The 15,159-nt window shown below is 38.8% G+C and overlaps 1 protein-coding gene across 5 annotated transcripts in view; it reads right to left on the reverse strand.

Moving 5' to 3' along the window:
• Positions 1-15,159, reverse strand: part of DOP1B (DOP1 leucine zipper like protein B) — a 77,529-nt gene that overhangs the window by 49,215 nt on the left and 13,155 nt on the right. For all 5 annotated transcript variants that reach the window (XM_044442425.1, XM_044442430.1, XM_044442427.1 and 2 more), the window contains 10 exons: positions 13,290-13,471; positions 12,577-12,747; positions 11,392-11,581; positions 8,854-8,952; positions 8,081-8,204; positions 6,675-6,784; positions 6,114-6,228; positions 3,276-3,396; positions 1,498-1,617; positions 261-366 (listed from right to left, as the gene is read on the reverse strand). In XM_044442425.1, the coding sequence (XP_044298360.1) occupies positions 261-366; positions 1,498-1,617; positions 3,276-3,396; positions 6,114-6,228; positions 6,675-6,784; positions 8,081-8,204; positions 8,854-8,952; positions 11,392-11,581; positions 12,577-12,747; positions 13,290-13,471 (1,338 nt within the window). The remainder of the gene's footprint in view (positions 1-260; positions 367-1,497; positions 1,618-3,275; positions 3,397-6,113; positions 6,229-6,674; positions 6,785-8,080; positions 8,205-8,853; positions 8,953-11,391; positions 11,582-12,576; positions 12,748-13,289; positions 13,472-15,159) is intronic.

Here is a 15,159-nt window from a genome sequence, read left to right on the forward strand (position 1 = left end):
TTGTTAGGCAATGTTAATTAAGGATATGAAAATGTATTTCCAGAATATTTCAGAACTCCCCATTATCTGGCATAAAATCTCACCATAAATGTAAAATATGCTTAGTGAAGGCTTTGCCACATTTCTTTATAGATATGTAACACTCAGCAGTGAGGAAAATCAAAATACATGACACTTGACAAGTAAAAATTTGATTTTGAGGATTTTTAATTATTAATATTGGCAAGGCTCTGAATGCAAAACTAAACAAGTTCACTTACCAATGGTATCACATCTAAAAGAAATACCAGTAGTGTGCAGAGTTCTGAAACAGTTGCAAGGGTGGTAGCATTCTTAGTCGGAAGTTGTGTCTGCATAGACGTACTTCTGCCAATGAAAGGAAAGCATTCATTAGAATTTTACTGTGTTGATCATATTATTTGCTCGCTGCATTTAGTAGAAATGCGGTTAAAACATGTACTAATATATATGATACAGCAGCACACACAGTTTAGAACTATAACTGGCATTAAATTCCTCAAAAACAAACAAACAAACAACAACGAGTGAGGGTTCTCATATTCAAAACTGGATCTCACTTAAAAATAAATCTTTCTAGTTATTTTCCACTCCAGATAATCTCTTGTCGGATATAAAAACTTGCCACAATTTATAGGAATACTATACTCTGGATGTTCAATTTATTTAATGAAACATGAGTGATAGGCAAATAAAGAACTTCAGCTGATATTTGAATTATAGGGTGTGATAGTAGCCAATCTCACATTTATTTCAACCAGTTATTAAAGAATTTCACAAGGTATATTTTTCATACTCTTAAAATTGTATAATTCAGTACCTTAAAGTACTGCTGAGGGACTCCTAACCAACCATTAAATCTGGTACATAGTTGAACACCCTAAGAATTTTAGTTATCACTGAAACTCTCAAGCTTCACAGTTAGAAACAGTAAGTTTACAAGCTTAGCTTGGAAGGATCTCATACACAAGGTTATATTACATAACGAAGTATCTGTGGTAAACAGAAAGTCTAGACTCCTTGAGAAAAGAGAAACTTCAAAAGGATGATAATGTGGTCTAAATATAACAGTTTTAATGCACTTCAATAAATGTTCTTCAAAAAGCCTCTCTTTGGGAGAATGTACAGATATTTTATGACAATTAAGCATTTTAGTACAAGGGCTACTTTCTCCTTAATTTTAGGGGGCAGCAGTAAAACTGATTTTACTTGGTCTCTCCTTCAAGATCAAGGCTCCCTACCACTAAGTTAACTTTTATTCAAAAGGACAATTGAAAGAAGAAAAGTTAACAATTTTAAAAAATAATAAACTGCATAATAAATTGCACAACTGTATGTCAGCATATGCCCTCACAGTATGAAAAGGAATCAGCAAAGCTATGAAGTGTTAATTAAACTAGCTCTTTTAATTCATCAGACTTCAGTCTCCCTCAGTCCAGATCCTTCTGTACAAAGCAACATTATATGATGTATAGCTACCTGAAGCAGTCTTCAAAACATCTGGTCATATAATCCCAGAGAAAATCTGTGCTTAAGGATGTGATCAACAGATTAACCGTTTTAACTATTTCAGATGCATTCTTGTTTTCTTTGATTGCACTAAAATGAAAGAGTAACCAGACATGAAGTAGTGTTCTGAGAGGAAGTGCTCAATTCATATTGTAAAGAAAAATGTAACCTTAAGAGAAATAACCCATTTTCAGATATGATAGTGCCAAAGCTTGGAATTCAGATTAAAAAAGTAAAGTGAATCTTACAGCCCATTTCTCCTCTAATGTTTAGGCCAGACACACGGCCTCAGTGCCAATCCTCTTTCATATACCTAACCTCCTCATTTTTGCATTCAGACAAAATGGAAGGTTATTGTGGTACCACCGTTATCAAACCTGTGCTGTCACAGCAGCATTCCAGGTTGGTAGGTCAGGGAAAATAAATGTCAGGGGAAATGCATGTTTCTTAGGTTACTGCTGTGGAGGCTTATGATAGCATCATAAATGTGAACAATACAGTTCTCATCAAGATAAAGATGTTTTCACAGGATTCTTGCCCTTGAATGCAGGTGATTGTCTAACAGAAGCCCTGCAGCAAATCTTCCCTGTGCCATCAGTAGGGCTATGGCAGGACCTTAACTAGGAGTGGGCTGAGCAGGAGTGGGCAGTTAAATGTGCTTAAGAACTGAACTGTGGTCAGTGACATAATAATTGTGGTCAGCAGAATATCAGCACAGGTATGGCAAATGCAAAGGCAGTGACTGATCAGGAAAGGCATCCTGGGGTGGTGGAGGACAGCTCAACTTAATGAAAATGTTGACCCAGTGAGCAGCTGCTTATACAAAACCTTGGTGTGCCTGCACTTAGAATATTATGTACATTTCTGGTTGCTTTGCCTATTATTCAGGATATTACTGGACATTACTGAGTTAGAAAAACTGGGGAGCAGGGAAACTAAAATATGAAGGGATGGAGCAACTCCTCTATAAGGAACAATTATAATAGCTGGTTACTTAGCTTAGGGGAAAAAAGCAAGTAAGGGGAGATATTACACAGGTGTTTAAAATTATGCGTGGTAAGGTAGAAGTGGAGGAGGAGACATTTTAAAAAAGATAAAGGAAGTACTTCTTCAAACAATGGAGAGTTAAAAAGGAAGTTCCAATTTGGATGACTTTAAAAGGGGATTGGAGGAGGAGACTATCAGTGGCTAATAGCCTTTATATGTTTATATTAGCCTATATATGTTTGCTGAGGAGCCTGGGGAGACAGAGATCTTGCACCTATCCTGTTTGAGGGATCCTGTGTATGGCTGGGTTGCCATCATGTGAACAGAGTGCTAGACATTAGGCTTATCCAGCCTAATGAAACATTGGGATTATCCAGGAGGGACTTCCTTATGTTCTAACTTCCATAAAGGCAAATAATGTACATAAGAAGAGCCATTATCTGGCCAAGGATCCATCTTGTACAGCATTTGGTACATACAGTGAACAGATACAAAAATATGAAGATGCATGTTTTATTTATTATTTAGTTAGTTAAAACATTTATATGCTGTCCTATTGCAGAAGCCTCAGGACGGCTTAGAAGAATAAAAATCCAACATAAATAACAATATAATATTATAACTAATGTAAAAACAATCTAGAGTAATACAACTGACTACAATACATCCTCTCTTCATTAAAAGACGGAAAAGAAATAAAGAATCAAGACATTATTTTTATCAAGCAAGAAAAGTTTGAATAATGAAGGTTTATGGTTTACCTTATAAGGGAATTGCCAGTCTGGGTATAGCTGAGTTTAAGATCAGAACCCAATATATCCTTGCAATAACTGTAGAATGCTCTAATTACTTCAAGAAACAAATCAGCAATAACTGGCGGTCCTGCAACAAAAGGTAAATAAATTAATCCAGTGAACAAAGCCTGATTATAATTAGTGCTAAGATCTTATTTTAGAATGCATGTACAGAGAATATAAATCCAATATATTGATTCTACATAGGGGTTCCATGTAACAATGTAGATAATTTTCAAGCTTTATTCTAGTTTCACTGGTGTAATTAAGAACTGGAAAATATGACCAGAATTTGTGCCCCGAATGCCAGTGTTTTGAGAGCTTCAGCCGTGGGGCAGTACAGAAATAAAATAAATAATGCTGCTCAATGAAAAATGGTTTTAATTCATTCATCAGAAGCTGTAGATTCTTAGCTAAAATGCTCACAAAAATAAACTGCTTCAACTTTAAGCTGTCACTGCCACAAACAACAACTCTTCTGCAAGGCTTGCTGTAAATGCTCTAGAAACATCGGTATTTTTTCTTGCTCACTGCAGCAATTCATATAGTGAGCTACAGGGCCATACATCATCACACACTAATTTATAAGCATCACTCCATCATCACCCAGAGTTCAAACACAGCAGCAGATAAGTTTATTACTCCCATTTCCCATTATAAGCAAGCTGTCACTGCATTCCTGAACATTGAAAGAGTGAAATAAATGTTGTTTATGTAGCACTGCATAAGCTTTACATGAAAAAGGGGACAAAAAGCATTGAGTATACAGAAAATCAGGACTACCATGAATTGATTGTAGTCAAGTCATAATATGAATTTTCATGTAAAGCTGAAATGTGACTGTTACTCTTGGAAATTTGCATATCCTTGACACTTCCTTCAGAGTGGGTAACTGATGAGCTTTGATTAAGATTGAATGAAAAGCAAAAGGTAATGATTTTGGTCCATAAGAAGCCCCTCAGCCTACAAAATCCACAGTCAGGCTATGAAAACAACAAAGGATTATACCTGCAATAAACTTTAGCCTATTTTCTTTAATTTTTTTTAAACTGAAAGGAAATCTTGTTTGCTAAATCATATACACCAATTTCAAGCAAGATTTTAACAAAAGGTTCACTATACCAAAAAAAAAAAAAAAAAATTCAAGGTGTTGATCAAGGTTGTTTCAACTAAAATACTGCACTGGCATATGAAATAATGGTAGCATTTGATACATAGCAGGATTTTAGAAGTATCAGCAACTTGCTTTTACCAATGGAATGCACTTCTGACTTTCATAAGAGAGAACCATAAAAAGCAGGTATACAAAGCACCTTCCAATTCAGCCACAAAAGATTCTCCAAAAGCAATTTCTTCTAAATGTTTAGAGAACTACAAAAGGCAGCTGCAAGAAGTAACCAAGCACTGTCAGCCAGTGGCCACAAACCTGATATAGACAAAACTATTTAGTAATATTCAATATTCACTGCATTTCTTGGAGGCAAACTGAAGTCTTGTTCATGATCTGAACAGAACATTTTATCTGCACTCATAGAAACATGGTTGGAAGGGACATCTAAGGTTATCTAGTACAATCTCCTACCAATGGAGTCAATTCACAGTTACAGCATCACCAATAGGTGACCATCCAGCCTGTTCTTAAAAGCCCAACACCTTCAGTTCCACTATCAAACAACTCGTACCATCAGGACATTCTTCCAAATGTTTAGCCCCTTTCTTGTCATCTCATTCCATTGGGTCGGCTCCTACTCTCTGAAGCAACAGAAAACAAATTTGCTTCACTGTCTCTGTGTCAGCCCTTCAAATATCATATGATCATTATCATATTGCCACTTAATCATATTGCTAAACATAACTCCTGCAATTCTTCCACACAGGACTTCATTTCCAGGCCTTTCATAAGCTTTCCTCTGCACACAGTTGATATACTTCTCAAATTGCAGTGTTAGATATCCCATCTAGTTCTATATCATGTGCAAATTTGATGAGCATCACCTCTGTTCCTTCACTGGAGTTTCTTAGGTTGCTGTTCCTTCACTGGAGATACAAAATTGGCCCAGGACAAGAATAGTGTGGCATCCCATTTTTCACTTCTGTCTAGAATGATAACCATGCTTTGGATATGGTCTATCAATAAGCTACTAATCAGCTGTTTGAGTTGGTAAGCTAGAATGGCCATGTTTATGTGTAGTGACTAAATATGGGGTAAACAACCCATAGTTATTTGGTCACCCTGGAGTGAGTGAGTTGTCTCCCTTGCACTCTCTGCTTGCACTTTGCATCCTGTTTATTAAACAACCCAGGAACACATCAACTCTAAGTTGTTTGATATATCCAAACCCAAATGGTTGTTGAAGGACAAACAACCCAAAATTAGAATTGTTGGGTTAAAACTGTATAGTTTCTCCCTCAATGACTTATATTCTAGGTTTATACATAACTACCATTGTTCAAGGATAGGCTAGAAATGCACATGGTAGGCATGTTGTGAGTGGAGCCGGCTGGAGTTGGGGGTCAGACTAGAAGGCTCAGGAGGCCCCTTCTGACTTGCTCTGTTTCTATGTTTCTATAACAACGAGCACCCCAGAAATGGGCGTTCCTGGGTTGTTTGCAAAAGTGACTGTGAAGCAGAAGTGGCAAGCATGCTGGAGGTGGCAGGCTTGCTCACTTTGGTGTAACCCCAATTCACAGTGATAATCTATAGTTACATGCAACCAGGTCAGTGTGCCATGAGTCACCTGAATTCCAACACACTGTAGTTCATTATACTGATGCACAGGCTTTCTTTAGAGACTTGCCTCTTACCTATTTCAGGTTTGTCAAGCAGGCTTATGAGAATGCGGAACGGCTTCAAGTATGCATGATACTGTTCTTCCAAGTCAGATTCTTCAAGTTTTTGCTGTAGTATTTCAATCAATCCCTGTTAAACAACATGAACATATTGATATGAAACCCATATTGATACAGAACTCAATATTGATATGGAACCAAAATACTGATATTTTGGTTCCATATTTGGACCCAAATATTCATATGGAACGCATTATTGAAATGGAAACCTGAAGCCCATAGAAAACAATTGATTTTATTCACTGAAGTTAGTCAATGTTTAATATTCTTTCTACCAATAAAGTCCACCATGTTTTGTGTGTGCATGTACAAGTGTTGGGGAAGAGTGCAGTAGCAGAACTTAGGTTCTGTAATCTCTGTAAAGAAATATGTTGTTGTCATGATTGTACTGTTGAGAAGAAAAGAGAGTACCACTGGTGTGAATGGTTGCTTTTTAGGATAAGGCAAGTTACCTTACACAGGGAGTGTGTTACACTACATCAACCAAGATCTTGAAAGCTATATTAATATACATACCTCAACTAAAAGATCTTTGGAATATTTTCCAAAGAAGTAGAGGGCATGGTCTTCTGAAGACATGGAAATAGAAGAATCTGGCACTAAAGTAACTCCTTTGATATCAGAACCTAAAAATTAACCAATGCATACAGTAAATATAAAAATAGCTTATATAGGATTTAGTCTTAATATATTTTAAAATTAATGGCACAAAGAATTATGGCACAGTTGGTACAGATTTTATCCTCTTGACACCATAACAACAACAATACTCCTTGCCATCATGATTTTCTCAGTGATGTGCACTGTGGAACTGGAATCCTGGTTGTGTTTTGTTGTTGTTTCCTTTTAATTCTGCTGGCCACCAGCTATTGGGTAGCATAAAAGTGTAATTAATTAATTAATACTGCACCTCAGCATTAGGACTAAAGATACCATACTAGCATCAACCAGCACATGCATTACAAAGCTAGCGGTTTCTGGGACACTGGGGGAAAGTAGCAATTTGCCACTGCTTTTCCCTAGTGCTACTTATGTTGCACAAGCATTGGATTACTCTAGCACAGTAATTAACACAGTAATGGAGTATTACCTCTTTACTCCATTGGAAGGAGGACTCACCTATAAAAAGCAAGCATGGCACAGCCTCTAACTTTCTCTGGTCTTTTCCACACACACACACACACGCCCTGTTTTATACTGGAAGGGACAGAAACCTACCATGTCACCTTCTACTAGGTATAACATAAGGATGCTTCCTGTGAGGTATGTAAATGAGAAGAACTTGTTTATTAGCACACACACCATCAAGAAAAATGTGCATGAATCACTTGGGCTTCCATTGCACACAATGATTCGCAGTAGTAGCTAAGTCCACACACTAGCTAGTAGTAGCTAGGTCAGAACTTGAACAGAGATTAACATTTCAACTAGATGCCTGCCAGTTGTTTCAAAACACATGCAAGCTTGACATGAGAGCTTAACAGTGATTCCAAATTCCAGAAATCTTTGGTAGCAGAGAACTAGGTGACTTGGTTATCTTCCTGTGAAAGCTCACTGTGTGGCACAGGAGAGTATGTTCACACAGTGGGCCATTCACTAAAATAACTGAAGACATCCTTGCACGCTCAGAAATTGCTTTGAAAACATACTGTCAGGTCATCCTGCTATATTACTTGCTATAAGCAAATCCATCAGCAATTTCGTACACACCACTGTCAGAAGTTGCCAGTGTGCTGCTTTAATATCCTGACATATAACAAGCATTTTATATAGGTATAACACATTCTGTAATGGGCTTTTCATTAATTTAATTAAAATCCATGGCACTTAAAAGTTGTATTTTAAGAATGCAAATTCAAGCCCACTAAATTCACATCACAGAAATGTACACAAAAGTGGTATGACTCTAATTCATACAGTACCTAGTAACCATGCATATAATCTTCTGTTTAATGACATATCTCTTCTTAAAAGAGTTTGGGCAGCAGCTGAGAGAAGATGGACAATATCAGACCTAGATAATGGAACAGCACTTTCATTGGGATCCTAAAAGAAGTACAAACAAGTCAGTGATGTGCAGAAGAAAGAAAGAAACTATAGAAACAAAACTGTTCAGGTGATAAAACTCTAGCAGACGAATCCTTACTTCACCAACTGTAATTACTCTCAAATATGAAAGAAGCTTAGTAAAGTGTGTGCTAGTGACACCTTATCTGAAGCCCTGGCTTGACTTTGGGTTTTACTTGACTGAAATATTCATGATTATTCCCAAGCAGACATGATAAAAGTAAAGAAAAAGAACACTGTCACTTGCCAACTTCTCCTTTATTGACATGGCCTACACAGCAGTAAATTTAGTCACAGGTAGATGAAGCAAAATGTTCTTTCAGTCACTAGGTGGAGCAATGAGGTACTTCTGTATGACTGCACTGTGTCCCCCACCCCACCCCGCCTTCCCCTTTTAAACAACATAAGCCAGAACACACACACTCAGACCAAGGGTTTGTTTGCTATGTGGTGTGTGGAAGGGGTGGGGCTGGTATTTTAGGGAACAGCTTTATGGCTTCCAGACATTGTCTGATGGGCCATAGGATACTGGGGACAGTGCTCTGCTATTAGGAATTCAGAAATATATACCGCCCCTCCGCCCCACCCCAGCAGCTGGTGCAGAAATAATCTTGGATCATTTACTCACCAGTGAAGAGTAAAATGGAAAGAAGAAGAGAACCACTTCTAAACTGTTTCTTTGTACAAGAACATTTGAATCCAGCATTGACTCACAAAAAGCTTTAATCTGTAGCAATAGTGAAAACAGAAGAATTACTTTTGATGCATCAATGAAGCCACAAAGGTTCTCTATCAGCCCATAGCAGGCCAATTGACTGTATTTGATGGCAAATTTGAAGGATCCGAGCCTTTTAAGTTTGTTTTTCTAATAAACAGAAGCTCTAACAGTTTCATATCATCTGTTTCCATTTCAATGTAACAGTCAAACAATTGACTAGCTGCTATCTGAGTGAAGAAGAAAGAAGGAACCTTGCCCCCACTCAGTACAAGACACAGTGGGGTGTTTCTTCCTGGGTATCTGCTCAGAGTTCTATTCTTACAGTAACTGTCAAAACAGGAGGGATTTCAAATGCATAACCACCAACTGAAATAATTTGATAGCAAATACAAAGTGACAAAAGGTTGGCAGTCTTTTATTTTTAAATAGTACAAAATAACTGGAAGAGTGGTCAAGTTCTTATCTTGAATTCTTATTCTTTTTAAAAATTATTCACGATCAACACTTAATCTATGTTCCTAAGTACTATAGCCTGAGGTATCTGTTGGAGCTTTTGCACTACAAAATATAGTTACATGCTTGAATTGAGAACAGGCAATTTGAGGTCATCCAAATGTTTTGGCCTACAGTTTCCATCCTCCCTCACCATTGTCTATGGTGTCTGACAGGAGCTGCAGGCCAAGTCATCTGAAAGGTCATAGGTTGTGCACCCCTAGCTTAAATCATGAGCTTCTGGTGCTACTGCTGCTAAGTACCCAAGAACTGGTTTTGTGTGTATATTCCCAGACTGTGTAATAATCATGATAGGAAAAGAAGCAACTATTTTCTGTACCCAAACAGCTTGGATAAGCACTGAAGAATCATCAGCCTGCCTCCCTAGAGGCTGTTCTGCCATTACAGTCCACTACAACAAAGAGGTTGCACTCTTACAATGCTTGGCAGAGAAGAGTTAACTGGTCTACAGAGTCCCTGGGAATGCAGCCTGTGGAACTAGTTCAGCGTGATTTAGAATTAAAGGTTGGCAATTATTGAAGAAAGACAAATAATATATAAATTCGGAACTACAGCTAGTATGTAGTTACATTCTACTAACCACCAAATGTTTTCTATGTACAGCAGAAAAATTTTAAAAATGTTATCACTCTAAGGACTTATATTTAATAGCTTGACCACGTAACTTCATGCTATCGGTAAATGCTAAAGAGGAATATCATAACTTGTTGTAATTTGCTGCTGTCATGATCCAAACTAGACAACTTCATAACAGAACTCATTGCCACTAAACTGAAACAGCTGCTATTTGGTGGTTTAGCACCACTGTGTAAAGCTCTAAAATGATACACAACTGGGTTGAAATGGAACATACTGTGGATGACTCATTTAAGCCACTTTGGCCACAAGAGAACTAGGTGCAGGACTACAACTGTAGGTGCCTAATATTGGTAGGAAGCACAGAAGAAAACATAACGCTAGTATGATGAATTTCCCTTTACTAGGTCCTTTCACAGAGGATTTGCTTTGGCTGTGCTAACATGCAAGATTTCAAGCCTTATTCCAGATTATGAGTTCAAGCAACGTAAGTGTAAAAGTAATTCAAAACACAAAATTTGGTACAAGTGATACTACAAAAGAAACATCTTTTTACAAAAAGAAAGGGCAAGTTGCTCCATTGTTTCAAAATCATCTTGTGTGCATTCCCTGAATCATGTGATTTGTAGGGCACATCTGCACATAGCATGTTGCTCCCAGCCTAGAATTGTAAGGGAACTTGCACAGAACCCCATGTGCTAAGGGACTGAAAACTGGGTCCACTAATTTGGCATTTCTGCTTTCATTGGAGGCATGTCAGTAAAAGAAAGGTGAGGTCCCTTGCCAAAGCAATCAGCAGGAAAAGGGCTACCACCTAAATCTCTCTGCACAAATGCCACTTTAGAAACACAGAAACAGAGTGAGTCAGAAGGGGCCTCCTGGCCATCTGTCTCCCGGCTTCAGCCTGCTCCACTCATGGTATGCCTACTTGTGTGCATGTCCAACCTATCCTGAACCACCCTCACCACTGGGGCTTCAACCACCTCCCATGGAAGCCCATTCCATACCCTAGGGGTCCTAACTGTCAGGAAGTACTTCCTGGCATCCACCCTAAATCTTGGTTCCCTGAGCTTTCTTCCACTGGAATGAGTCCTGCCCCCTTCAGCAGGGGAAAAAAGGTCATGACCCACCTCTGCATGGTGCTTCCTCACATAACAGATCCCCCTGAGTGTCCTCCTCTCAGGGCTGAAAAGACCCAGCTCCCTCAGTCTCTCCTCATATGGTGAAAAGGGGTAAAATGTTACATCCAAAGATGGCAACATTACTTTCCCTGGGTATATTAGTAAATCTATTGTTTGTTCATGTTTCTCTCATTGTTTATGTACAAACACATGCAAGAAACTCTGCTGTGTGACTTACCATGAGCTTAGCATCCGTGCCCAGCATATACTTCTGCTGTTTCCCTGATAATTCTCTGTTGATATGACTAACAACAAAAAGGGATGCAGGTAGCCTTATAGAAGGACTAACTAGGACACTTCCCCACAGGGCAGAATAGAACACTTCTTTCCCAATTACTAGGGACAGCTTCACCAGCAAGGCATCTGTTCTGTTAAAAAAAGGATAAAAGAAATGAAGGTGAGCTAGGCATTCAAAACATATCACTTCTTTGATTTTCACCAGTCTCTAGGCTCCAGTCAAAGTGTTGGTTTCAAGATTTAAATCCTAAAATGTCTTAGAACTTGGGTACCTTAGATGCTGCCTTTTCCCATATGTTTCTTCCTGCATTTTTTGATCCCCATCCAAGGCCTCACTCCAGATTCCCCAGCTAACAGGCAATGGGAAGTTATGAGAAAGAAAGGCCTAATTTGTGGAATGTCCTTCCAACTGAGACTTGTCAAGTCCCAGCACTATATGCATTAAGGCACTAAAGCATGGCTTTTAAGAGATTAGGCTGAGAAGTGTGGTGTACACGCACATGTGCCAGGTGTACATGATGTGAATTCTGTTCCCTGTCGATTGTGGTTTTAAATTGCTGTTCTTCCTAATCACATGAAATGTTGGCTTGCTATATTAACCCTGCTTTATATGAGCACAGGCTTTATATTCCTTATGATCTTTTATTACTATAACTTCATTTAAAAAAAAAGGTAGGGTATATATTTTTTAAATTAAAAAAAGATTTTGTTCAGGAGGATCATAAATACCGAGCTAAAAGGAGTTTTTCATGTTGTTCTGAAATGCCTTTTAGTGCAGGAATATTTGCATACAAAGATTCCTCCCCACCTGGAAGTGCCCATTTCTTTACCCTCAAAATCCTCCAGCAAGAAGCATTTTCTGTTGAATTACTATGCCCCATTCCAAATACAGAAAAAAGATATCTGAGTTACAAGTCCATAGGGTCCTGTCCTTTCTGTTTTCTTTTGATAGTTTATCTCCCCTATCTCTAGAAGCTGTGGAAAGACAAGCCCTGCCCCAACACAACATCAGTGAGTAACTAAATGTGGGACTCCTATTAGACAGGGAAGTATTAAAAGTAGGAGAGCTTTGCCTGCCACAGAAGCAGGAGATAAACCCACCTGCCTAAAAGCAGAAGATACCAACCTGTCATAGATGTCTGACCCTTCCTCCAATCCAGGGAGAAGACCAATTAAGAAGGCTTGAAGGCTTGGCAAGAGGCACTTTTGGAGTGGAAGAAAATACTTCTCGTACAGACCAAGAAGAACTGGCCTCACAGACATTGCTGCATTTGCCAGCAGGGGAAACAAGCCAGAGCTGCGGAGGGAGAGATAAATTTCTGTGGTACTGTTTTCTTAAAAGGAAACCCTGTTGGCTGAACTTGCATCTAAACCAAACATAGTGAGCCACAGACTTGTGAGCTCCTATGCCAGTGTGGCCATGAAAAGTTTGGAAACTTTTGCTTCCCTTTTAGTTTAACCACAGAGTTTTGTGTCATCCAAGCCTAGATAAAGTATGATTAACTTAAGTATAGTTTATGAAATTGGTTACTTTCATTGAAGCATTGTTAAGCATAACTATAAATTAAGGTTCTGACAAAATGCTGATTAATCTAAAGCTGAAACAGAAGCTTTGGGTTTTTCCTCATAGCTGCAGTGCAGGGAGGGCAGACAGCAGAATGCTGCGGCTCATCCTTGGCAAGTGTTTGGCAAGATGTGTAAATGTAGCCCCAGCACATTATGTATGTCCCATTGAGTTCAATTCAGTTTACTTCCAAGTACGTAGATATAAGGCTCCAGTCTCGGTTAAACTTTGTCATTTAAAAAACAGAACAGAGCAGGAAAATGCAGGAAGCTTACCTGTACAGAAATAAGTCCTTTGCCAGCCATTTTGTCCCAACTATTTTAAATATTATTTCATAGGTCTCTAGTGCTTTTAGATGCACTCCACTAGGTAAAGCCGGGTGTAAACATTGAGACAACCTTTTGCTGATAATTAAACGTCTTGGTAAAAGAGAGTACTTCAGGTTACTCTGAAGTGCCTGTAAAACAGTCATAAGAATTAATTGCTCACATCATCTTTAGCCAGTAAACATATCAACGCTAAGCTTCTACTTAATAGAAGCACAAATGAGAATTCCATAAGTTGCATTCTATATAACTGTATAAACTTCTCACCAAGTGCCTAGGAATATCTTGGAAACATCCAAAATTAATATACAACTTCATCATACAAATAAATCCTGTCTCATCATTCAAAACCAATTACAAGATTAGTGTCATACCAGTCCTTTCCCTTCCCACAATCCTTCAAAACAGAATAGGGCAAAAGGTTTTCAAATAACAGTCTTCATTATGTCAAAGCCAGTCAGTCAGGCTGGTTCTGTAATATAAAAGAACAGTATTGCAGAATTCGTGACCACTGGCACAAGCAAAGTCAGCCTGCTGTCCACTAGGGAAATGTGGCTTGGAGCTGTCTTCACCTTCAGGGTTGTGTCTGGATCTGGGCTGTTCGGGGGCTCCAAACAGAACCACCACCACAGTATTTGCAGGACCAGTCCTAGATGCTGAGGGAGCTCTCAGGTTCCTGATGAGTACCAGCTGGGAGACATGAGGGAAGAGCTATATAAGAGCAAGCTCTACTCTATATAGCTGTCTGAGCTATACAGGTCTTTCTGCTTGCTGTGGTTCTGGTTCTTGCCTCACCTTGTCTCAACTTGCCTTGTCCTGTTTTGTCTGGCCCTGCCTTGCTAGCTCACTTTGCTTGACTCTGACTTCTCAATCCTGCCTGATTGTCATATCTCAAAGTACCTGCTCTTTGGTCTGTTGTCTTGTCAGCTCTTGACATATGGCTAGTTTGTGACTGCATCCTTGCCTTGCTCTGACACATACTTCTAGTTCCTGACTTGCCTGTTTATTTACCATGCCTCTGCATCTGATCCAGCCACCTAGTTCTGAGTGATATTTAAACTCTGTCTTGCTTCCTGTTCCCCTGGTCCCAGTGCCTCTGTCTTGAATCCTGCCACTCATGTCCCTGACCCTTACAGGTGGTTCTTGCTGCTTATAGGCCAATTATTGAAAATATCTGGTGCTTCTCAACTGGTTTGTCCCTTTTACTATATGTCATACAACTGGACTGATTAGTTTACTCCTACCCATCTCTGAATGTTCAATTGAGTTCCCTGCAGAACATGAAACTTTCTGGTTCTTCTCAGCCCTCTGAATTATTTCTTGGCATTTGGCACTTGCTTATTTCTTGGCCTTGACATTTCAGTGAAACATGCCAATCCCACCTCTTCCTATAGTTCTGATTCTGAATCTGAGGCAACAACCTTTGAAGCATGTATTTTGTGAGAAAAGGACCTAATCAGCAACCTTAAAAATAATACACATTTCAGCAAGTTAATCTCAGCAGAAAGAGCAACTGTGGTAACAGAAAGCTTGCCTAGGAGTAAATGAAACAGAATTTAACTTAATGGCTATCGTGGCCCATTTAAAGGGATGTTTAGGTATTACAACTCTAGATGTGCTGTGACACAGCTGGATATACAGGTTAGAAAAATCTGCTGTTTTCTTTGTAAGAATAGGGGCTAAGTGGAAGCACAAGACAGGGAATAAGCCATTTATTAGCAAACTATTGTCTGTTAATTAATATCCCATTCACAAGACAAATTGTGTATAGCCGCTTTGTGTTTGTCATTTCCTACAACCAAATTTATTATCTGATTAG

The sequence above is a fragment of the Varanus komodoensis genome, unplaced genomic scaffold (assembly GCF_004798865.1).
Source record: "Varanus komodoensis strain SLA01 unplaced genomic scaffold, ASM479886v1 scaffold4, whole genome shotgun sequence".
Classification (NCBI taxonomy): domain Eukaryota; kingdom Metazoa; phylum Chordata; class Lepidosauria; order Squamata; family Varanidae; genus Varanus; species Varanus komodoensis.